The 26,200-nt window shown below is 36.4% G+C and overlaps 1 protein-coding gene across 1 annotated transcript; it reads left to right on the top strand.

The window, feature by feature from the left end:
- Window positions 1-4,748: 4,748 nt before the first annotated feature.
- Window positions 4,749-25,179, top strand: LOC126826999 (uncharacterized). Its single transcript, XM_050556160.2, has 4 exons — window positions 4,749-5,892; window positions 14,114-14,251; window positions 21,765-21,924; window positions 23,632-25,179. Exons 1-4 carry the CDS (start codon window positions 5,391-5,393, stop codon window positions 23,894-23,896), a joined length of 1,065 nt encoding a protein of 354 aa, XP_050412117.1. The 5' UTR covers window positions 4,749-5,390; the 3' UTR covers window positions 23,897-25,179.
- Window positions 25,180-26,200: the final 1,021 nt, after the last annotated feature.

The following is a 26,200-nucleotide window of genomic DNA, read 5'->3' as shown; positions in this document are numbered from 1 at the left end:
ACCGAGAAAGTTCATCCAGATTTTCCGGCCTGGTTTCCCCTTGTCAGTGATGCAGGATGCAGGATGGAGGGCCTGACAAGAACAGCTACCTAGTCGTTCGGATGGGACGAAAAACCGAGTTCCCGTGTAAAAGATCCCTTGGCAGTTGGAATTCAATATAAGAGTAGGCCGTAGCGCCGCTGCCCGGGCAAAATTTCCCTCATAGCACACTGTATGGCGTATGCCCGTCTTCATTAGCCCAAGTTGGGAGCAGAACAGTAGGACGTTAAACCCCATTTCATTTCATTTCATTTGTCTTACCCACTTAGCCACCATCAACCTTGCATTAAAGATTCGTGTGCCAATTTTAATATTTTCATTTTGTCTTAAATATTGGATATCAAAAGCCCAACTATTCACAGTAAAACAACATCAATGTTGTTTTAATTTGCAATGTTGTAGACATAGCTCCTTGAAGAGAAGAGAGGTCAGGTGCAGGGTGGGGGGTATAGGGGGCCTCCAGTCAGAAAGTTTTGAAAAACATAATGTGGTCTTACAAGTGAAATTCCACTCTATATACCCACCTGAATTCAATATATTTGGAAGAGGTTGGAAACGCAAATAAAACGCAGTCGAGGTCAGAAGATGCAAAGTGCTACGTCGAAAGATATGAAATATTGGGGTGGGGATGCCTCCCTCAGAAAATTTTAAAAATGAGTGTGTTTTCCTGTTAATTCAGCCCGCGAGTACAGCAGTTTAAAGGCACCATCCTGATTTGAACAGAGTCTCAGAAATAAAGGTCTGTGTACGTATGAAATCTAAGAGCCAAAATATAGAGGAATGGTGTATTTACATTGTCTCAAAAATTTAACTAAAAATATTGAGTCGTGTGGACGTGAACATCAAAATTGCTTATCCGGACACGTAAACCTTTATAGTCGGTCGCAAAATCAGTGCAGTTGGTAGCAAACTAAGAGCAGCCGGTATCAAAATAAGTGCTCACTGCATACGTCACGCTACTCACGCAAAACTTTAGTATAAAATAACCTTGTCATTTGAAAAAATGTTGTGTTTCACTCTTATTCTGCTGTGAGTATGTTGGTATATGAACAAAATTTCCCCCAGGGAGAAACATAAGTGCAGTCCCTGCAGTCGGTCTCAAAATTATGCATCGGCGACTCAATGAATTAATGAGGTAAACAAACAATGCCAGAATAGATCCCAAATACTATGTATTTACGTGAATCCGTGAGCCTAAATTGCATACGTCACACAAAACTATAGTATAAAATAACCATGTCTTTGAAAAAATGTTTGTCACTCTTATTCTGTTGTGAGTATGTTGTTCTATGAAATGTTTTTCCCCCCGTGGCAAAAAAAATAGTCGGTCTCAAAAAAAGTACTCAACGCAGTCGGTCTCAGACTAAATGAATTAAAGAGGTAAACAAACAATTACAAAACAGGCGAAATTGACAGATAGGCCACAAGATTCTGTCTCATTTCTTATTCTCTCGTTAGCGAGAATTTGGTTCCATTTGCCATGACAATGACTAAAATTTTCAGGCCCGGTACCGAAAAATTAAAAGCTCAGTTACATATCTGAATTTTTTTCGCGCCTGCGGCGTTCGATTCCGTTAAAAAAAATTTCTTCTATTCCTCTGTTTTCTTATACTTTCTCAGCACTATCATATTCATAGTGAACTGCCCAGTTATACTGGTGTGTGGGTCGTGGGGCGTCAGATTTTACAACAATTTTTCAAAATTTTCTCAGGTTGCTCAGTGTTATAGGCACACTCATCATATATGACATAAACTTTATAACTGCTTTCCGGCGAGACAACGATCGGCGAACAATTATATAATTATACAGTACTGTCTATATGTTCTACCGGGACGCTTATTGTTATAGCCAGTATTTTGTTGACATTCATTGTGGGGTGGAATTGTGGATGGTGCCCTAGATTTGGAACCACCCCATCCCACCCCCTATTCCCAGCTTCTAGATCCGCTCTGCACATGGCCCCTAGAAAACTCGCACCTGTGGTGCGCGGCTCCTGACTGCGTCGCTCGTACTGTGGGTATATATGTGCATCAGTCGGTCGCATTTTGGCTAAACACCCCCCCACACACAAAATCGTTATGTACGCCCCTGTGCATGGCCCAAGTGTTGTACTTGATAACGAAAGGTAAATTTCATCTACACATTATTTTTATAAAATAAAAGTCTGATTTTATCCAGACACCGTATAATACAGCTTGGGACACCGGTCTCCATTTCCAAATGAAGACTGACGGGTTTAACTTGTTTGAAAACGTATAACGTATATTGAGTTAGTTGCTCGGCCCCAAGGCAGTGGATTTTAAGGGCTTTTAACACATAATTAAGCAGTTTCATTCTCCAAAATATAACCGAGATTAGCCCTTTAAAACAGTTCTAATATAGTCGTATTTCTGTCGCTTTGCAACTGATATATTACCACTCTTTGACCACCTGAATTCTGACCACCCAATCCATCAGACCGTCGCTAGATTTTGATGAAGTGGTGCTATTCCACTTATATGAGGCTTCTATCAAACCTCCAGGCTCACGACTAGAGCGAGATGAAAGGCAGAAAGTGTGTGAAAACATAATGATGATGGATGTTCAAGACTACAATGCATATAAAATATAGGTGGCCAGGAAACGAAACATACGCCCACAGCAGCGAAGTCGTCCGAATAGTTCATAAAAGGTTGTCTCATTTTATGATTTTGTTGGTAATGGGGGCATTTTCAAGACCCTAACAAAATTAGGAAAGATTTTTTTTTAAAGGGCTAATCCGCATAATTTTTTGGAGAATAAAACTGTTTAATTTTGTTTTAAAATCCCTTAAAATCCTTTACCTAAATGCCGAGCAACTAACTCAATATTTGTGATAAGTTTTCAAATAACTGAAACCCGTCATTTGTCACCTGGAAATGACTCAATATTTTGAGCTGAAATTTTGAGATACGGTAAACACACCATTTCTCTATATTTTGGCGTTTAAATTTCATACGTATACTCAGACTTTTATTTTTGAGACTCTGTTCAAATAAGGGATAGTCCCTTTAAAATCAACATCAAGTATCATCAAGTTGGTGCTGATCTAAAAAAAAACAAAAAAACATTACTAAGTTTATTATTTAGTAGTAGATTAATGAGTGAGCTTAGAGTTAATTGATGTTGTTAATCGGGTATATCAGGACTTATGACAGTGTCAAAGATATTATCCGGCACCGAATCCGACTGTTGCAGCTGCATTCATCTGACACCAGAAATTTAAGTACTCGAACAAATGACAAAGCAAATGATTATGATGCCCCCAAAAAAAACCTTGTTTAAAATCCATGGAACCGCGGCCTATTATAGTGAGCGCCGAAACAAATAATGATAATGCCCGAAAAAATATCGCGCAAATAACTAATCAGAACGACTATCAAGAGTGACTTTGATTTTAAATGTTTCAGATTTTAATCCATTGGTCAATTTGTAGAAATTACGATTCCTGAAAAATTGATGAAACAAATAATGATCGATTCCTGAAAAACTGATGAAGCAAATAACGATCGATGCCCGTTGCTGTTTGGAAAGGTTTTAATTTTGTAGACTTACAGTTGGTGATGTTTAATCGATTTAGAAATTGCTTTTATAGACCTACATATTTTTTTTTAAAAATACCAAAACAGCAAGATACCATTTCAGGCTAATTTGGAGCCATAATGGTGTTTGTCATCCAAAATGAAAGTTCTTGCCCCCCCCCCCCAAAAAATAAATTTTAAACCCAAAGCTTATACCCCAAACACCCCTCAACCCCTACCCCAAAGAAGTTCCTTCGGATTTCCAACTTGATTTCCCTTTGCCAGTAGGGCAGGACCTGGCAAAAAACGACGCGTAGTCCTTCATATGGGACGATAAAAACCGAGACCCTACACATTGGAGTGCGCGTAAAAAAACCGGCAAAAAAAACCCATTGACACTTGAAAAGCGGAAAAGCCAGTGTGTGGGCAAAATTTCACTCATATATAAAGCATACGCGCTGCATGGCGTATGTCCGTCTTCTGACTTTGTGCGCGCTGCGCGCTGTATCATAAGGCATGTCATTGAGTTAACTGGCGTGATTTCGAATCCCCGGTTGTACGTGACAAGGAGTAGGGTCGCCTGTCCAACCTCGTGGGTTTTCTCCGGGTCCTCCGGTTTCCTCCCACTGCTAAAGACCCCTACTCGCAAGCGAATTATTGAAATAAAATTAAACCATATGTTCGTCCCGAAATGACCTAGTTTGTGTTGAGTGAACGTTAAACCCCATTTCTCTCTCTCTCTCTCTCTCTCTCTCTCTCTCTACTGACTTTATCATTATCCCGGTTGTTTTATACAGTAAAAGTGTAGGACGTAAACGGTAAACCCCATTTTATTTTCAATTAGGCGATTGTAGGATCGGGTTCAATGCGCATATCGCTGATCTATATCGATCAGTGGTTTATGTGCACCGTGGTAAACCCGGAACTTTTCATGGTACCCTAAGCACGTGCTTATTTCGCTTCATGCCATCAAAATTCAAATATCCACGAACAAAGTCAACAAAACGCAAGTAGCGGAATGTATTTCTAAAAATAGAAATGACTAAGCCAATCGGGCACTGTTCTTCACTCTGAGCCAATTAACAATTCCGTTACTTCAAGTTTAGGCTTGCTTAGTGACACAGTTGTTGTATCAACACGATCAACAAGGCGATTTGGAAGAACGAAAAGCACCTGTTTTTGCCTTGATATATATGCTATTAATACTAACTGTACCTGGCTTTGGTGATACATGTATACTATGTAATGTAATACCCATATATTTGCGTTTAATTTATTTCGATTTCGAATGATTGCAAAGCCATAAAAAATGGAACGTACGTTCGTTTTTTAAACAAAACATTTCGTCTGCTAGCCACAACAGTGACAGTCATAATATAGGCCTACTACGAGCGGTCAACGGTAAAGAAAGACCTTTATTCTGTCTTATGGAACTAGTGATCGTGCAAGTTCATGCTTGTAACCTGATCAAGACTATAAGCTTAACAGTTTGTTTAAAGTATATAGGAATATAGTTTGGTTTCTCGGAAGGAATTAACGAATTGTTCGTGGACTTATAACTTATTAGCCGCACTCAGCATCTTGTGTTTATGTCAGTGACTCATCAAATAGAATCTACCTACACAGTTGGGAAACCTCCAAGCAAGTGAATTATCTATTGAAGTTCTGTTGATTTAGAAGTGTTAATTAACTGTTATTAATTTTAGTGCATGTTTTGTTGTTTTCTTAAATTCAGATTTTGATCGAAAATTGTGTATTTCACAATGATTATTATGAAGAATTACTTACTATTGGAATATAATTAAAATAAAATGATGCCTGGAAACTTTCTACCACAGCCTCCTTCGAGACCAAAATTAACAGGGGGTAAAAGGGCACCATCATGCCCCCTGGCAATGTCAATTAGCTCTAGTGAAAGTGATGAAGAAGAAAATAATGTTTCTATGGAAAAGACACCAAGCCCCAGAATCAGTCTCGATCTAGGAAATTTGAAATCTAGTCCACGATCAAAAGTTGAAAAAAGTGAAAATGATCATGGTAGCCCCAGCCCTTGTAGTGATTCATCCCGAAACCCTTCAGCTGTGTCAAATTATGCGACAGAACATGATCATGACTATGAAAATATAGCATCACCGTGTAGTAGTACGGCTAGTGGACCAACTTATGTGCGGCCACCAGGTTTCGAACATCATGCTCAAGAAATTGTCTCAAATTCCAAAATCAAGAAGAAAAAAACAGCATTATTTCCGTCCAGAGAGAATTTAAGAAAGCGTGAACAAACAGTAACACCTCCTAAAGTTAAACCAAAAAGAGGTCAGTAAGATTTGATAAGATAAAATAAGATGTTTATTGCATCAAAACATCCATTATGGACAGCATGCATACATATACACTTAGACATAGTCATATATTAATAATACATATTACATAGACAACTCAGTACATTCATACAAACAGTAAACTACATGTATATTAAAGGGGTTTCAGTTAGATATAGTTGCCACCAAATTTGATTTGGCTCTCTTATCAAAAGCCCAAAACACATATAAAACCACTGCCTTGGCAATCAATTTTGGTGGGTTAAAGAGATTAAGAAAATTGTAGGAAATCTTAGGATTTGCAGAGAAGGTTGGGTATAAATGGGCTTGGCATATTTCTCCATACTTGCTACAGTATAGTAAAAAATGTTGCTCATTTTTGATTGAGTTTAAATCGCAAAATAGTGCTTAGCCAATCAAAAATGAAGTATCTACTAAAATTTGGATTTTATCATGAGTTAAGATTTCGAGAAGCAGAGCCCTGGTTTCACAAAGCATTCTCAGATTTAAGTTAAGAATTTACTCAACTTTCAATCACTGTTTATGAGAAATATCTTTGATCCAGAAAAACAAAAATTTGCACATAGTTTCTTATTGATGTATTTGATACATTAAATTAAAACAACAAAAGTTTTATAAAGGGCTTTGTTTTAGTTAAAATAAGGCAAACAATTTTGAGTAAATTCTTGATTAAGTCTGAGAATGCTTTGTGTACTTGTGTCCAGGTCAAAATTATTCAGAACTAACACAGGGTACCAGTTTTTATCAATAATTTGATTGTGCTTAGGGGTCTTTAGCAGTGGTAGGGAACCGGAGGATCCAGACTCTGGGGAAACCCTACTCCTTGACCTTGTCACATATGTGGGATCAAAATCACGCCCCTTGACCCCAAATGTAACAAGAACTTGATATCCTTTTAACTCAATCTGATTAAAATACAAATCTATATTTCGTTTCGTTTTTTTATACTTTCGATGGCCTCTACTACATGAAGATCTGACCAGTTGTAGTGGGAGGTCTGTCAGGGAACACACGTGCGGCTTTTGACCCTATGACATCAGACATTTGTTTAACCAATCAGCATTGATGTTTCTAGTAGGATACCCACAGTTCCATGCATCGCATGCAAAGAATTCGCTGCAACAGATCGTTTCACTGGCTAATACCTCACATCAACTAGAACGCCTGTTATATAACAACTCTTCCAGAGCCTATTGTAGTAAAGACAAGTAAAACTCACCGGAACAGACTGTTTCATTGGCCAATCCCTCACATGAATCAGAACACAGGTTATATAACAACTCTTCCAGATCCTAGTGTAGTGAAGACAAGTAAAACGAAATTTTGAACTATAAAAAACGAAACGAAATAGGATCTGTGTTTTAATCAGATTGCTATTTTAATAAATGCAAGAAATATCTATTAGAAACGGGGGGGGGGTCGAATGGTTAGCACATGCGTACTGTATCATAAGGTCTGTCATTGAATCAACTAGAGAGGTTTCGATTCCCCGGTTTTACGTGACGAGTAGTATCGCCTGTCTAACCTCGTGGGTTTTCTCCGGGTCCTCTGGTTTCCTTCCACTGCTAAAGACCCCTACTCGCAAGCGAATTATTGAAATAAAATTGAACCATATGTTAGTCCCGAAATGATCTAGTTTGTGTTGAGTGGATGTTAAACCCGATTTCTCTCTATCTATTAGAAACATTCAATTAGTTGTTAGAATTTTAATTTACAGGCGATAATTTAAAGAAGCATTAGGTAAGATTTAGATGAAGAGCTACATGTAACCATTCTTGCTATAAATAGTTCAAATATAGATAATGCAAAATGAATATATTGAAAATTCCATTCAAATTACTTATTCTGATCTAAGTTATCAATGGTTGTAGTTTTGGCAAGACGTGTGCATTGAGGGTACTACTGTCATTCGAGTCTCAGCCTTGCTTCTCCATTTTTAAATTAAATCATCAAATGGCCGAACAGTTCTAATCTACTTACAATTGGAGCCATCTGATGGCATCGAGAGTTGATTAATTAATTATATATATAAAAATTAAGTCCCAATAGGCAGATTTAGCTCTTACATAATGCCTGTGTAATAATCAATCTGAATACATATTAATGGATCAACTACTTAAGTATGTCAAAAAACCCACTCTTTCTGCAAACTAAATGTATTATGATTAAATAATAAAAAATAGAGATAGAGAAATGGGTTGTAACGTCCACTCGACACAAACTATGTCTTTAGCAGTGGGAGGAAACCCGAGCACCCGGAGAAAACCCACAAGGTTGGACCCTACTCCTTGTCACGTACAACCAGGGAATCAAAACCCTGCCAGTTGACTCAATGACAGACCTTGTGATACAACGCGCATGTGTTAACCATTAAGCCATCCAACCCCCCTTTTTAAAAAATAGCAATGAGTGAACTTATGTTTCCTTTAAAGACAAGCAGATCTTTAAAAAATGTTAAACTATATAACTCGCTATAAAACATCAATATCATCAATAATCAAAGAACTTTTCTTTTAAAAAGAATCAAAGACAGGCAGTTTCCATTTTCCTTTAAAGACAAGTGGAACTTTAACAAAATTAAAAATCCGGATTCTATTTAAATCAATTTTTTGGGGTCCTTTAATTTATTGTTGTAATATAAGTAGATAAGTAATAGTATGATATAATTACTATATTTATATCGGATATTTAATCTGTTAAAAATAACTCAACCAATAGGATTAACAGCAAATAATGGATTATAAATATTATGATGTAGTCAAGCAGTGATATAATGATAAAGGATTTATTGTAGGCCCACAGTGTTTTTAATTGTATATCACATGATACAGTTATAAGTATAGGAAATATTGATCAAATAATATAGGGCGTTTATTTCGTGCTACATTTATGTACACATTTGATATAACATAAGAACAAGGACATGACCCCAATGGGGCCCAATCACAGCGGTAACGCAAAAGCCTTCTTTTAAAGATGGGTTCCCAGAAAAGTATTTATCGGGTGGTTATTTCCAATAAAAGTATGGTAATTTTGGTATATATGGAAAGTAGAGATATCCAATCTTACTAGAAAAATACTGGATTCCCCGAAAAACACTCATAGAGTGTATACAGGACAAAAATGTAAGGGTTTCCCTAATCAACAGCCCGACGATTAGGAATTTCTGCATGTGTGATGTCAAAGGTCACACGCGAACATTGAGCGCTTGATGTACAAGTTGATAAACTTTATGAAGAGTTAGACGTGCAACACTTCCTGAGATAAAAATGACGGAAAAAGACGCGGGTAGTGGATAATCCGAGAATTTAATTAGGATTCGATATTTGTAATAAATAGTAAGCAATTAAAGACAGCATCGTCTTATGTATGCAATGAATTCTCCTCTGACTTCCAAGAGAGGTAAGTCACGTGACGTAAACATGACCTGGTTTGATCGAATTTTTATAGCAGGACATTCCTTCGCAAATACAATGTTTGAGAAGGATTTGAAGCAAAGTTATGACAAATTAATTAGTTTGAATATGTTTTTAGTCCATATATACCATTAAATCACCAAGTTTGTACGCGGGAACCCATCCTTAACTATACAAGATGACTGATCTTTAAGTTCACGGGCTTTATACATGTAGGTCTACTTGTGATGTCATATCATACGGCCTCGAATGCATGGGGGTTATTTACATCGGACGTAGTAACTCAAACTCGCCCAGGCAGAATCGGTACCTTTTACTCATTTTGCTCCTTCATGTACTATTTTATATATCCATTTGTACTATATAGGAAATAGTTTTTTTATCATTTAATAATTTAAAAAATTGTTTTAAAAGCAGAAGAAAAAAAAAGGATAATATAGAATATCATGGAATTAAACAATTTAAAACCTGCTTTACGATTCCTAATCCCATATTTAGTTAGACATTTCTTTATTACATTAAGTGCTTTTAAAGCTTGTTGAGCAAGATTTGTGCAACATAAATTCCATTTTAATCTGCTGGAGAAATTGATTCCTAAATATTTATAGTGAGACACAGCTTCAATTTCTGACCCCATGAAAAAAAAACACTTTTCTTTTCTTGATAACACACCCCCATTCTTGAATACAACAATATTTGACTTTTCTACGTTTACAGACACATTCCATTGCTTACAATAATTCTCTAAAACATTTAATCTGTCATGTAGGTTGCCAATACTGTCAGCAACTATTTATTTGATACATTAAAACAACAAAAGTTTTATAAAGGAAAGGGCTATATTTTAGTCTAAATAAGGCGAACAATTTTGAGTAAATTTTTAACTCGAGACCTGGACATGTGGTAGGGTGACCCATGCACTCTACAGAAATACAGTCCACCGCTGACAGTTCGAGACTACCACTGAAGCGTGCACATTCGCCGTGCCGAGACCAACTTTCTGACAGTATGATACTATAAATAGCCATGGCACGTGCAATTCTCTACAAATCTATCAACTATTACAGCTGTAAAAAAATTTATTGTTGACGATTTTGAATAGCAGTAAAATTAAGCTTCTTGATTATTACAGCAGATTTAGAAATTACGTTCGTTTCATTTTTTAAATCGCTTTATCATTAACTGTACCGTTAAGAGCGGTATCTTTTGGTTTAGTACAAATAATATCTCTGAATCACTCGGGTTAGACAGGAACATGATACTAGCAGTAGTTTCATTTTACTTTTACAAGCTTCTTAAAACGATTGTTGAGCTACCTAACGTGCTTATTTCTAAATTCAATTTCTTGTTCTAGCTTTCTGTTATGTTTCGTAAAAAAGTAGTCTTGATTATCCCGGATGTAGAAATGGTTGATAGACTGGTTAAGCGAGACTAATTTCAAAACAAGGGCACGTGACCTATCTTTTACTCAAAAGTGTCTGGATGTTATGGACGACTCTTGGAACCAGTTTTCAGTCTATTATTTATACGTGATTAATGGTCATAGCTTATTAAGTACAACATGATCGTTTATTTAGTGACTATAATTGTGTGAAACTGATTTGAGGCTTGCATATATATAAATATTGTGGCGTAATTGTCGAGATATATGGAGATATTTATTTATGGTGGGTCACCCTACATGTGGCCCAGGACTGGAAAAACGGCACCTGTCACTGACAATGTCAAACACAAAACCTTCGAAGCCTGACATTTTTTCCGGCTCTGATTTATGTTTTTTATTGATATTATTAAAACATGTCTGGCATTTTCTCAGGTACATGATTTCAGATGAAAACGAATTTAAACATGGTTAATTGTTTACTTTGGTCACAAAGCGAGGAGGTCAGTTTTGCCCAGAGAGAGGCCTGGGAGGCTACCTTTCAAGTTTCATCAAATTCCAGCTAATATTGGAACAATTATTCTTGTAGGGGTGGACCATGGCTTTTTGCCCCATTCGGACAACTAGGCACTTCTTACTTGACAACCCTGCAAATACCACCCGTTACAATAGAGAGACAGAGTTTAACCTCTACTTTACACAAATTAGTTCATTTTGGGACTAACATGTGGTTCAATTTTATTTCAATAATTCATTGTGTGTAGGGGTCTTTAACTGTACAAAGAAATTGGAAGACCCAGAGAAAATCCATGAGGGTGGGCCGGCAACCCTATTCCTTATCGCATAGGCTACAAGCTTGGGACCGAAACCATACCACTAGACGAGTAGACTCAATGACAGACCTTTTAATCTAAAGCTCATGTGTTACTGTTAGACCCAACCTCCTTGGCTTTCTCCTGGTCCTCTGATTTCCTTCCACTGCTAAAGACCCCTACGCGCAAGCGAATTATTGAAATAAAATTGAACCATATGTTAGTCCCGAAATGAACTAGTTTGTATCTAGTGGACATTAAACTCTCTCTCTCTCTCTCTCTCTCTCTCTCTCTCTCTACTGTTAGACCCAAGTTAGACCACTGAGGACAAAGTAAATAAATAATATTTTATAGGACCTCAATGTCAGTGACTTTTAAAAGGCCCTCAATCTCAATGACTTTAGGTCCTGAAAATGTCAATGAGTTTTAATAGATCATCAGTAGAATAACTTTTAATAGGCCCTCAATATCACAGTAAATGTAATGAAATGGGGTTTAACGTCCTACTGTTCTGCTCCGACTGTGCTCATAAAGACGGGCGTACGCCATACAGTGTAATATGAGAGTAATATTGCCTGGGCAGTGGCACTATCAAATTCTAACTGCCAAGGGATCTTTTATGTGTTTGACAATGTATACATAGGATCTCGTTTTTTTCGCACATCCGAATAACTAGTCAGCTGTCCTTGTCAGGCCCTGACAAGGGGAAACCACGTCGGAAAATCATGATGAACTTTCTCGGCCAATGTAGTGATCGAACACCCGACCTCCGGGCTAGCGTGCCAGTGTCTTACCCACTTGGGGGGTTGGATGGTCGAATGGTTAGCACGTGTGTGCTGTATTTAAAGGCCTGTCATTGAGTCAACTGGTGTGGTTTCGAATCCCCGGTCGTACGTGACAAGGAGTAGGGTCGCCTGTCCAACCTCGTGGGTTTTCTCTGGGTCCTGCAGTTTCCTCCCAATGCTAAAGACCCCTACGCGCAAGCGAATTATTGAAATAAAATTAAACCGAAATGACCTAGTTTGTGTCGAGTGGACGTTAAACGCCATTTCTCTCTCTCTCTCTCTTACCCACTTAGCCAAGGTGGCTCCCTCAATATCAAAGACGATCCAATGTCCATCGTATTGATATTATAAAGCAGGTATTAGTTGATTGATTGATGAAATATACGATCAAGGTGATGAACTTGACATTGAGCTGTGTATCTGATCTGAGAACAATACAACATGAAAATCAATAATATTGTAGAGAGGTCGGAACAGAATACTGACAAGTGGAATTAACTTCTTTTTTCGCTTGATATTCCAGTTCATCTAGGGAATTTCCTTCAGTATATGAGGTATATTAAATTGACTGGTGGGCTGGGTATTGGACAGGGGTACCTTCAAAGGGCAGGTTTAGATTTTTTTTGACTAATTAATACATGTAAATAATAATATAATATTTATTTCTTTATTATACGCATTACAGCATAAAAAAATCTCAATTCATAGTACAAAAACATAAAATATGATATAAATAAAAACATATAATATGACATAAAAACATATAATATGACATAAAGCTTAAACATACATTATGCAAGAGCTAAATCTGCCTATTGCAGGTCTTTCTTTAGGCCTGGAAATGTTATATAAATTATTAATTAGACATTAATTAACATGACAAGACCATAGTCAACTTATCCAGACCATAATCAACTCTAGATGTCAACGCTAGCCCGCGATATATTTACTGGATTAGGATCCTATTTGCTGCTCAACTTTCCTTTATGATTTAATCATGAAATGGATAACCAAGACTTTCTTTTTAATCGTACCGACTGTAGTAATGATGATCTAGGCTAGGCCGTAAAATTCAATCACTAAAATTTTGGTTCAGAGTGGATCAATTTTACTAAAATTTTCAGCAAATTGCCTTTACATTATCTAGTTTTTAACTATCATAGTGAGAACTACCAACTCGTTATCTAATCTCCCATAAATGTATCTTTAATAGTAGTGTAAGTGAATCTTGGTGGTAATACTGATAGATCCAATAGGATTAGATGTCTTATGTTTTAATGGGGGGCGGGGTGGTCGAATGGTTAGTGCATGCGCGTTGTAGCATAAGGTCTGTCATTGAGTCAACTGGCATCGTTTTGATTCCCCGGTTGTACGTGACAAGGAGTAGGGTCGCCTCCCCAACCTCGTGGGTTTTCTCCGAGTCCTCCTGTTTCCTCCCACTGCTAAAGCAAGTTATTGAAATAAAATTGGACCATGTGTTAGTCCCGAAATGACCTAGTTTGTGTCGAGTGGACTTTAAACCCCATCTCTCTCTCTTATGGTTTTATGAATTTTATTTTACTTATTCACAAAAATTTTAAATGGAGTTAATAACAGACAGAGAAAGGGTTAACATCCACTCGACACAAATTAGTTCATTTTGGGAATAACATCTGGTTCAATTTTGAGAGAGAGAAAAAGAGAGATGGAGTTCAACGTCCACTCGACACAAACTAAGTCATTTCGTGACTAACACATCTCCCTCTCTCCCTCTTATTAACCCTGAAGATATCTTTAAGTGATTTTTCTTATTATCTTACAGAACCTTTACCAATGAAATTGAGAGCCTTACCCCAATCATTCTGGCAGCAACCCAACATTCCCCATCAAGTATCACCTGGCAGTATATTTCCTATTTTACCACCTTTATCTATTAAAGATACGGGAGAAGATGTTACAGGTAAGGTATTCATATTTTTCGCTCTACTTGAACAGCATCCAAAACAACAAACAAAAGATTTGAGAGAGAGAGAGAGAGAGAGAGAGAGAGAGAGAGAGATATGTTCAGTTTTTTTTATCTATAATTCACTTACATGAAGGAATCTTTAGTACTGCACAAGGAAACAGGCAACCTTACTCCTTGTCACGTACAAGTGTGTGTATGAAAGTAAGCCATTTGACTCAATTACCAACCTTATGATCTAAAGTGCATATGTTAAACCATTTGGCCACATAACCCCTTCTTGAATTTCACCATAGCCATCATGGGGGGTTGGATGGCTGAATGGTAAGAGCGTGCGCACTGTATCATAAGGTCTTTCATTCAGTCAACTGGTGTGGTTTTGATTCCCCCTGTTGTACGTGACAAGGAGTAGGGTCGCTTGTCCAACCTGGTGGGTTTTCTCTGGGTCCTCCGGTTCCCTCCCACTGTTAAAGACCCTTATGCACAAACCCTATAATAGAACCATATGTTAGTCCCGAAATGAAATAGTTTGGGACAAGTGGACGTTAAACCCCCCCTCTCTCTCTCTCTCTCTCTCTCTCTCTCTCATATAGCCATCATTAGAGGTAATATGAATAGATATATATCTCTAGTCATGTATACTGTACTACCTGTATTCTATGTGTTTTATCTTATTAATATTGATTAAGCAACAGGTATTGATTATTTTTACCTGTTTAATACCTGAAACTATTATCTGTATACAGTAAACATTAGATGATCACATGAATGTCACCTGATTGCCATTGCATCACTAATCCTCTATATATATACAATGTATCTTCCCTTTCATCTTGTTATTGTTCTGCATGGCTTCATCTTTGTTATTGTTTGTCTGTATTATTGCTGAATATAATCCTTGAGTGGCATTTAGCAATTGAGCACATTAAAAAACACAACACAATTCATTACCATTTGTACTTGAAAACGATAAGAGAATACTTGTCGAAACGTCGTTCTATATGTTTTTTTTGTATTATTGCCGTACACATATATTACTGTATTGGGGGGATGGAATGGCCTAATGGTCTAGAGTGTGAGCGTATGTGGCTTGGAGATGGTGGCACTGTTTCAACCCTTGTGGGTTTAATCCGGGTACTCCAATTTCCTCCCACAGGAAAGACCCCTGTGCATGCACCTAGATAATAAAGATAAGACAACTAGTCTGTGATACCCCCTCGCCCTCGGTGGAAGTGGATGTTAGACACCAGGAACAACTAGTCTGTGATACCCCCTCACCCTCGGTGGAAGTGGATGTTAGACACCAGGAACAACTAGTCTGTGATACCCCCTCACCCTCGGTGGAAGTGGATGTTAAACACCAGGAACAACTAGTCTGTGATACCCCCTCACCCTCGGTGGAAGTGGATGTCAAACACCAGGAACAACTGGTCTGTGATACCCCCTCACCCTCGGTGGAAGTGGATGTTAAACACCTGGAACAACTAGTCTGTGATACCCCCTCGCCCTCGGTGGAAGTGGATGTTAAACACCTGAAACAACTAGTCTGTGATACGATACCCCCTCACCCTCGGTGGAAGTGGATGTCAAACACCAGGAACAACTAGTCTGTGATACCCTCTCTCCCTTGGTGGAAGTGGATGTTAAACACCAGGAACAACAATAACAAGTTACTCTACTTACTTGAAGGAGGGTTGAGTGGCCGAATGGTTAGTGTGTGTGTGTTGTATCATAAGGTCTGTCATTTGAGTCAACTGGCATGGTTTCGATTCCCCGGTTGTATGTGACGAGGAGTAGGGTCGCCTGTTCAACCTTGCAGGTTTTCTCCAGGTCCTCTGGTTTCCTCCCACTGGTAAAGACCGCTACGCACAAGTGAATTATTGAAATAAAATTGAACCATATGTTAGTCCCAAAATGACCTAGTTTTGTGTTGAGTGGACGTTAAACCCCATCTCTCTCTCTCTAGATTTTTTCTAGTCCAGATCAGTTCAAATCAGTTGATCTGTGAAACTAATTAGTAACTGAATGTGATTAAATATGCCACAATATATTAATTAAGAAATAAATCCTATTCAAGGGATAAGAGTCGCAGTGGCTATTAGTAAAATGTTTTTGAACTAACCTGAAGGTCTGGTGTTCGATCCTTGCATTGGTCGAGAAAGTTCATTGTGATTTTACCAATCTAATTAAAATATAGATCTATATTTTGTTACGTTTTTTATACTTTCGATGGCCTACACTACATGTAGATCTAACAAGTTATAGTGGGAGTTCACGTTCTATGACGTCAGGTACCAAGCAACCGACATTTGACCCGATTACGTCAGTCATTCGATTAACCAATTAGCGACCGCCATGTATTTTTTATCTACTTTTGCTTTGTTTTGATTTCTATTGCTGCTAATGTCTACCCACAGTTCCGCAAAAAAAATGTCAAACTCTTGATTCGACAGATCATTTGATTGGCTGAACCCTCATTTCAAGCAGAACACGAGTTAAATAACAACACTTCCAGATCCAAGTGTAGTAAAGACAAGTAACTATATTTTGAACTATAAAAACGAAACGAAATTGTGATTTTCCAGGATCACTCCCCCTTGTCAGTGGTGCAGGACAGAGGGCCAGGCAAGGGACAGTATATAGTCATTCTGGTGGGATGAAAAATTGATGTTGTAAAAGATCCTTTGGCAGTTGAAATTCGATATAAGAGTAGACTATACCGCTGCTGCCTGGGCAAAATTTCCCTCATAGCATTAGCACACTGTTCATTAGCCGAGTCGGAGCAGAACATTAAACCCCATTTTATTTCGTTCCTATCAATGAGTAAGTCTTGACTAACATGGTCGTGCATACTCGAGTGGGATGGGAGGGGTTGTATGATGGTTGAATACAACCAGTCTTCAATCGGTTGGGATTTGATTATGAATGAACGCTTCTCTTTTATTATATGGTGAATTTCTTAAATGTTTTGGGTGAATTTGGTTTGTATCGAGTGGATATTTTTCTTAAATCTTTCTCTTAAAGTGTTAAATGCTTTGGGTGGATCTGATTTGTATCGAGTGGAATTTTGTTAGAGCTTTCTCTCAAAGTGTTAAATGTTTTGGGTGGATCTGATTTGTATTAAGTGGATTTAAAATCCCATTTTTCTTACAGCTTTCTCTTGAAGTGTTAAATCATAAATGTTATAGGTGGATCTAGTTCTTAGATCTTCTTAATAAATAGAAAGGTCTTTAATATACTCATATAAAGTGACTTGATAAATATATAAGCTTTTTATTTCTACGCACAACAAAAAAACATGTACAAATACACAGTATATTCAAGTATTTATTATAAGCAAATCGTTCAGACTCTTTACATTCAATGCGAATTGTTCTTTAATAAAAAAAAATGTAGTGATCGTAAAACTGTATTAATATTAATAATTTTGACCTTTCCAGGGAATACGTTTTATGATAATGCTAGATTCTTTTATGAGAAGTATAATAATGGTGATATATAGATATAAGTATAATAAAACCTGTCATTAGTAGCGCTATACTTATATAGATTTACACACCTTTCTGTAGAAATAAAATCGGACCTCTCATAAACACCATTCATATAGAAAAAATCTGGGTGTCTAAAGTGTAACTAGGAGTATCAAATGAGATAAATTTTATTGAATTGAAATACCTTTTCTAGGCAGCATACAAATACACAATGAAATTCCAGAGAGAAAAAAAATAACATATTTTTTTTTTGTAATTTCACAAAGAAACCAGACAGCAAGTCAAGCTGAATTATCCAGCTATTATTATTATAACAATTTTAAAAAAATATTGACAAAGAAGGTTGTTTTTTTAAGGCATAGAATATTTATGTTTTTAGACATTTCTATGATAATTTTGTAGCGGCCACTTCCAGTTTATGTCAGCGCAGTTTTGTAGTACTTTTGAGTTTAGGAGTGTTAGGGGCGGGGGGGGGTCGCAGTACTATATAGTGATTATTTTGATTTCACATAGGGTATCACTGTAACGTTGATATCGTTGACTAAGCAACAAATAACTGTTATAAATATACAACACTAATAGATCAGATGTGTCTTATTCAGTTAAAATTGTTTGTAATCAGGGGCCTGTTTCACGAAATTTTAACTAAGAAAAAATCCAAATTTTAGTAATTTGATTGGGTAATATTGGATTGATTTTAGTGCTTAGTCCCAGGCAGTAATGTTTTGTTTTGTTACTAATAGATCAAAGTCATCAGTTAAAGATAGGTTCCCAGAAAAGTATTTATCAGGTGGTTATTTCCAATAAAATTATGGCAATTTTGGTATATATGGAAAGTAGAGATATCCAATCTTACTAGAAAAAATACTGGACTCCCTGAAAAACATTCATGGAGCGTATACAGGACAACATTATACTGTCGGTGAAGTGTCAAAAGGGTGTATCTAAGAATTTCTAAAGATTAAGAAATAGAACCTTTTGCATTCCAAAATTTCGGCAAATCAAGATACAACATTTGGACACGTGATACCCAGAACAGTTCTAATTGGCGTATAGAGATACACAGCTTAGACAGAAATGTGTATATTAATTGGGAGATTTTAAAAATGCAAAAAAGTGTATTTGACAAATTTCCAGAGATACAGCCTTTTGACACTTCACCGATGATACTGATCGTAGTTGGTTGAGTTATGGCAATAATCCATGTTCTTCATTAGGCAAAAAAAACAAACACAAAGTGTGTTTACAGTTTATTGACCGAGCCTATAATCCTCTTCAGCCTTTTATTCATGTGTGACAATAGAAATATATCTAAGCTATTTAATATGCAAATTAGATATGTAATGTACAGATTATCAAACCATAGTGTAGCAATATAGAATAACAAAACACTACTATTCAGCCATATCCATGAAGCAATGGCCTCACAATTTCCTTCCTTAGCCGTTGCTGTATTGAGACTGAAAACTTGAGTCTTTGACAGTGTGTCTATTCTCATCGTCCAATCAAATCTCCGGAGCAAAAATATAGGGAATTTCCATGACTTGACCGGGGTGACCTATTTAAAAATTTATGGTAACATATTTAGAGCTCTGGTTAATCCCAATCGATTTTGTTACGTCGTTATGTACTGGTTGTTGATCGGACTATTAACCATATAATTTGGGACAGAAATTTGCGCTGAGTATGCCAGAGTTTGAGTGGGATTCATTAGGTCTAATCAAAAAAAACATTGCGAGGAGTATGCTATTCAGTAGGCCTATTCAATATAATCTAGCCAAATATAGACTAATGCAACACCCCAATTCAGTATTCAATATAGTCTAATGCGATATAGACTAATATAACACTACTACTATTCAATATTCAATATAATCTAACACGATATAGACTAATATAACACTACTACTATTCAATATAGTTTAGCCCGATATAGACAAATTTAACACGTCTATTTAGTATTCGATATAATCTAGCACGTTATAGACCAATATAACACCTCTATTTAGTATTCAATATAGTCTTAACATGTTATAGACCAATGTAACACCTCTATTTAGTATTCAATATAGTCTATCACGATATAGACCAATGTAACACCTCTATTTAGTATTCAATATAGTCTTAACATGTTATAGACAAATGTAACACCTCTATTTAGTATTCAATATAGTCTTAACATGTTATAGACCAATATAACACCTCTATTTAGTATTCAATATAGTCTATCACGATATAGACCAATATAACACCTCTATTTAGTATTCAATATAGTCTATCACGATATAGACCAATATAACACCTCTATTTAGTATTCAATATAGTCTATCACGATATAGACCAATGTAACACCTCTATTTAGTATTCAATATAGTCTATCACGATATAGACCAATATAACACCTCTATTTAGTATTCAATATAGTCTATCACGATATAGACCAATATAACACCTCTATTTAGTATTCAATATAGCATGAAGTGTGTAATTATCTGGTACAATGAGGTTATGATCACATGGATTATGTTTAAAGGAGCTAAATCGCTAACATTTGACACCGAGAAATTGACACAGATGGGTTGCAACGCATATGATTATATAATATGAATGTATATAAACTGATTTACATTCATTCGTTTCTGTTTTTACTCTGATTTCAAATCATTTATGGCAATCTCTAACACCTGGTTATTGCAGTCTACACCGATAGTATTTATTGCACATGCTCTCCAGATAAGAATATGGCGTCACCATTTGACTTGACTTGTGGAATATGCATAGCCTCGTTTTTCAAGTCCCTTATTACAAATGATGCTGAAACGCATTATGGTACATGATTCGTGTACCAATGGTAAAATGGTTATTTTGTCTTAAATAATGGATACCAGAAGCCCATCTTTTCCTGGTAAGATCAATGTTGATTTAAATTGATGAATAATTTGTCTTTTCAATGTTGAATATTTTGGATGATAATGGGTTAGAGACTTAGCTACTTTAAAGATACATTATGGGAGATTAAATAATGAGTTGGCAGTTCTCACTATAATAGTTAAAAACTAGATAATGTAAAGGCAATTTGCTGAAAATTTCAGTCAAATTGATCCACTATGAACCCAGAAATAAGCGATCGAAATTTTTCGCATAGTCTCGGTCATCATTACTAAAGTCGGTACGACAAAAATCTCGATTATCCATTTAATCTTTAAATCGAGAAGGAAAATTATGTAGCAAATCGGATCACAATCCAACAAATATCGCTGGCTAGCGTTGACATCGTTAAATCGAGAAGGAAAGTTATGCAGCAAATCGAATCACAATCCAACAAATATCGCAGGCTAGCGTTGACATCGAGAGTTGATTTATGGTCTGGATAAGTTAATTAATGTCTAATTAATAGTTTATATAACATTTCAGGCCTAAAGAAAGACCTGCAATAGGCAGATTTAGCTCTTACATAATGGATGTTTAACTGACTGAATCTGTATAAAAAAATTAAATGTCTCATATAGTATTAAAGGGTGTCACAAACTTTGTGATTTGATGATAAATTTTGGTCTAAATACATATTTAAATTAATTTATCTATCAAAAGTTTGCTTCAAGTCCCGGGGGATTGGATGGCTGAATGGTTAGTGTGTACGTGTTGTATCTGTCATTGAGTCAACTGGCATGATTTCAATTCCCCGGTTGTACGTGACAAGGAGTAGGTTGGTCTCTCCAACCTCGTGGGTTTTCTCTGAGTCCCCCGGTTTCCTCCCACTGCTAGACCCCCTACACGCAAGAGAATTATTGAAATTAAATTGAACCATGTGTTAGTCCTGACATGACCTAGTTTCTCTCTCTGTCTCTCTCTCTCCTTGTCAGGGATGCAGGACAGAGGGTTTGGCAGCGTCTAGTTCCTGTGGCGTCATTTAAGCACACTACATGGTGTCTGCCTGTCTTAATTAGCTCGATATAGGTGCAGAACAAGGAGGACATTAAACCCCATTCATTCATTCTAATTTAATTTTTTTATTGTAGAAGTTCGACCTGTGACTCCACCAACGGATCAAGAATCGAAGAAGACTTCACGTTTACCTGATCAGAAGGTTTCGGTGGCTGATACTGCTTTATTGTTTCGTCTATTTGATAGTGTCAGCCAGAATAAGAAACCAAATCCTAAATCACATAAACGACCCAGGTAATGTCCTAAAATGTTTTATATATTTTTTCTGTTAAAACAAGCTGAATAGATTGAATATATCTTAAATACAGGCAGAAGATCAAGTTTGTATTTTTTTAAGGATCAATTTGTAAAGAAAACAGAAAGTAATTTGTCCTCATTCAGGTTTTCAATAACATTATAAATAATTCAGATCATCAAGAGATTACAGATGTATGTTTGTATTTACAATCTGATTAAAACACAGATCCTATTTCCTTTCGTTTTCTCCGACGTGGTTCCCCCTTGTCGGTGATGCAGGACGGAAAGACTGACAAGGACAGCTGTCTAGTCGTTTGGATGGGACGGAAAATTGAGGTCCCGTGTACACATTGGCGTGCACGTAAAAGATCCCTTGACAGCTGGAATTTGAAATAAGAGTAGGCCGTAGTGCCACTGTCCGGGCAAAATTTCCCTCATAGCACACTGTATGGCATATGCCCGTCTTCATTAGCTTAGTCGGAGCAGAATAGTAGGACGTTAAACCCCATTTCATTTCATTTCGTTTGGTTTTTTATAGTTCAAAATTTCGTTTTACTTGTCTTTACTGCACAAGGATCTGGAAGAGTTGTTATATTACCAGCGTTTTGGCTGAAGTGAGGGATAAGTTGTGGGTAAACCACTAGAAACATCAACACAGATTGATTAATCAATATTTGATGTCATAGGGTCAAAAGCCGCTCGCACGAAATATAGATTTGAATTTTAATGAGATTGTCAGTATTTATTGTATTGAGGGCCCTGACATAGGGGGAGGCAGAGGGTGGCATATGCCCAGGGGCGACACTTCTAGGAGGGCGGCTAATTATAGGCATGTGAGGACCCTGATTATTATTGAAGGCTGTATCTGGAAATCAAATGTTGTATTTTTTTATGTTGTTTTTATTAACAATACTGCAAGTAAATGATTGAAAATAGTGGACCATATTCATCATCATCATCATCATCATCATCATCATCATCGGTGAGGCCTTTAAGTAGGTCAGCAACCTTTTGGCCGATCCGTTTTTCTACACAGAGATTCATAGCACTTGTTAGAGCCTTAGTATTACATTAGAAAGTCAGTGTGGGGCTAAATTAGACTATCTAGATGTGGCGTGGTGGTGCTCTGATGAGACAAAGCAATTATCATTATTTTGAATTCCAACTGACAAGGATTTTTTTTCACACACACACCTACATATACCTTTCCAAACAACTAAGCTCTGTCCGTTCTGCATCACTGCCCTGCCCGGTAGACCAGTGGTTTTCAACCTTTTTTTGCCAACGTCACACCTTGGAACACATGAAAAAATAGCTGCACACCTGGCTAAATATATATATGAAAAATATTTGAATTTTGCAAAATAAAAACATGGCAAGTCATAGACAGCATACAACTGTAGACACAGATTGGTCATAGACACATAGAATGACTCAAACTAAATAAAGAAAAGTACAACTATAAACATACTTTATTGCAGTGTTTCGAATTGTTGGCTTCTTTAGAGATAAATTTACTTAGTGTGCCATTCAAAATTTCGCGGCACAATTAGAAAGATCTCGCAACACGCCTGCCTGTGTGCCATGGCACACTGGTTGTGAATCACTGCGGTAGACATTTATGCCGTTTTCAGGAAGCTTTGTGAAATAAGCCTTCAGATATCTGGTTGATTGTCACCCTTTCTATTTTGTTTATTTTTACAGAATGAAGACGCCGAGAACTGTTGTAAGATGTAAAAGTAATATGAAAGGATTATTATCTGGTAATGATCCATATCTAGTGGAAGATGTCACTGACAAATTGTTTCCACAATTATCGTTAGAACATGGTAGAAATGGCGGAGGTGGCGGTATGACTACTTTACAAGTTATTACGGTTCCTAACGGCGACAGGACACTGACTTTACCAACTCTCAGTATCGAACAAAACTATCCGCAGATACTGTCAGAATTGGTGATGCATATTTAATGATAGATTAACTGGGCTTTATTTTATAGTGTTACAATCTGACTAATTCATAAAAAACAAAGAAGAAGTAAAGGGACTGATCTACCACTACAACTTAGGTATCATTTAGTTGTGTTGTTTTAGCAGGAGTTCCTGTATTTAATGTTTAGTTTCAGGCCTTTGTTGGAAATGAAATGAAATGGGGTTTAACGTTCTACTGTTCTGCTGCAAATGGGCTAATGAAGACTGACACATGCCATACAGTGTGCAATGATTGAAATTTTGCCCGGGCAGCAGCACTATGGCCTACTTTTATATCGAATTCCAACTGCCAAGGGATCTTTTATGTGCATGCCAATGTATACACAGGACCCCGTTTACTTCGTCCCATCTGAATGACTAGCTGTCCTTGTCAGGCCCTCCATCCTGCACCACTGACAAGGGAAAAACCATGACGGAAAATCACGATGAACTTTCTCAGCCAATGCAGGGAGAGAGAACCATTAAACATCGAAACTCCTGCTAAAACAGCCTAACTAAATGATACCCAAGTTGTTGTGTACATTTGGGCAATTTTGAATCCCATGCCAACTACAATATTGTAAAAGTTAAATCTCTAAAAGAAATATCAGTCCAAAAATGGTTTAATTTGTTTCAGTATTTACAAAGATAAGATGTGTTGAAAATGTCCTAACATTAGGCAACCTCTGACAAGGGCAGTAAGACCTATAAGTGATGGATAAAATCTTTTGATGGGCCTCTTTATGTTATTAAATTGAACCCTAGCTGGGAAGATTATCTGCAGTTGATATGTGGATTTCTGATTTTCTTAATTAAAACATTAAAATACATGTTAATTGGGATTTAGGCTTGAAAATTGAGATATTGTTGGAAAAGCGCAAATGGCGACCAGCTGCCTTAAAGAAATCATATTGGTATAGCCATTCTAATATCTGTTGAATTTTTTAATTGAATGACTATTTGAAGGAATCTCTTTTGTATTATCTGATGGTTATGATATATTTGTGTTATCTGCCATGATGGTTATTTGTATATAAGAATCATAAACTAGAATTGTATATAATATGTATAATTATTAAGATAAGTACTGTGATAGTATTGATTAAGACGAGCATTATTTAATCATCGTCTTTTCATAATTTATTGATATTTTTATTATTCCCTCCAGTCGTCCATTCAGTGTTTTATTTATATCTATATATAACGATCCCCGGAAAACCTCCATAATTATTTTAAATAATGCAAGTAATTATGTCAACATATTCTTTCCCTAAGTATAACATGATCTCAAATGTCTATGTTACCTGCCACAGGTAAATTTCAATGTGATCGATTTCTGTCGTTCTCTGTGAGTAGTCGTAACCTTCCGCCAATACACAAGTCGTGACGTCATTATAGTCCGTCTGCTTGTAAAAGTATAGACTAGAATATGAGCAGAATGACTAAAATGACGCCAAGGATTGTTTATTGGTGGAAAATTATGACTACTCACAGAGAACGGTGAAAATCTACCTGTTGAAATTTACCTGTGGAAGGTAAGATTGACATTTGGGATCGTGTTATATTTATGGAAAGGATATGTTGACATATTTTTAAAAAATTTATGAAGCTTTTCCAGTGACCTTTAATATTTATTAGTCATAATTACGAAAAGTGCTTAGTACATTTCTCTTATAGAAGTATATTGCCGTCCAATGCCACATTCCACACTATTTTCTTACTTTTTCAAAAGTTTTTTTTTTGTTTTAAGATATTGTTTAATATTTTATATGCGTTTATTTATTTATTGTTAGTGGATATTACTAGTTGTTTTTATTTATTTATTCTCCTTCATTCCATCCAAATATTTAAAATACAAAAACTGTCGTGGCCGAACTACGAACTGCTACGAAGAATACGAATGTGTAAGAACCAAAGTTTAATATTTTGTATGCGTTTATTTATTTGTTGTTAGTGGATATTACTAGTTGTTTTTATTTATTTATTCTCCTTCATTCCATCCAAATATTTAAAATACATATCTTATGTAGATTATTTCTAATAGATATTTATTTTGTATAATTTGTGATTAATTTATTTTTGTTGTCTTTATATTTTCATAAAATAATTGTCAATATTTATTTTGACAGATGAAAATGTTTATAGGCTAAAAGTTCCAGTAGCATGCAGAGAGGGGGCAATGACTCGGGGTACCCTTTTCATGGGGGTATCCAATCGAAAAGGGAAATCATATAAAGTTTTTTGAAATTATTGCTATTGATTTTTTTTCCCTATTTAATTAGAATAAAAAGCCTTTTTTAAAAA

Source organism: Patella vulgata, chromosome 7 (assembly GCF_932274485.2).
Source record: "Patella vulgata chromosome 7, xgPatVulg1.2, whole genome shotgun sequence".
In the NCBI taxonomy this organism is placed as follows: Eukaryota; Metazoa; Mollusca; class Gastropoda; family Patellidae; genus Patella; species Patella vulgata.
Note: the sequence above shows the minus strand (reverse complement) of the source record. Positions and strands in the feature narration are given on the sequence as shown.

What these genes read in the sequence shown, in the direction of transcription:
- LOC126826999 (XM_050556160.2), top strand. Translation starts at nt 5,391, where the DNA reads ATGATGCCTGGAAACTTTCTACCACAGCCTCCTTCGAGACCAAAATTA. An exon ending in TACGGGAGAAGATGTTACAG is followed by an intron (nt 14,252 to 21,764) that starts GTAAGGTATTCA and finishes TTTTTATTGTAG; the next exon opens with AAGTTCGACCTGTGACTCCA. An exon ending in AAATCACATAAACGACCCAG is followed by an intron (nt 21,925 to 23,631) that starts GTAATGTCCTAA and finishes TTATTTTTACAG; the next exon opens with AATGAAGACGCCGAGAACTG.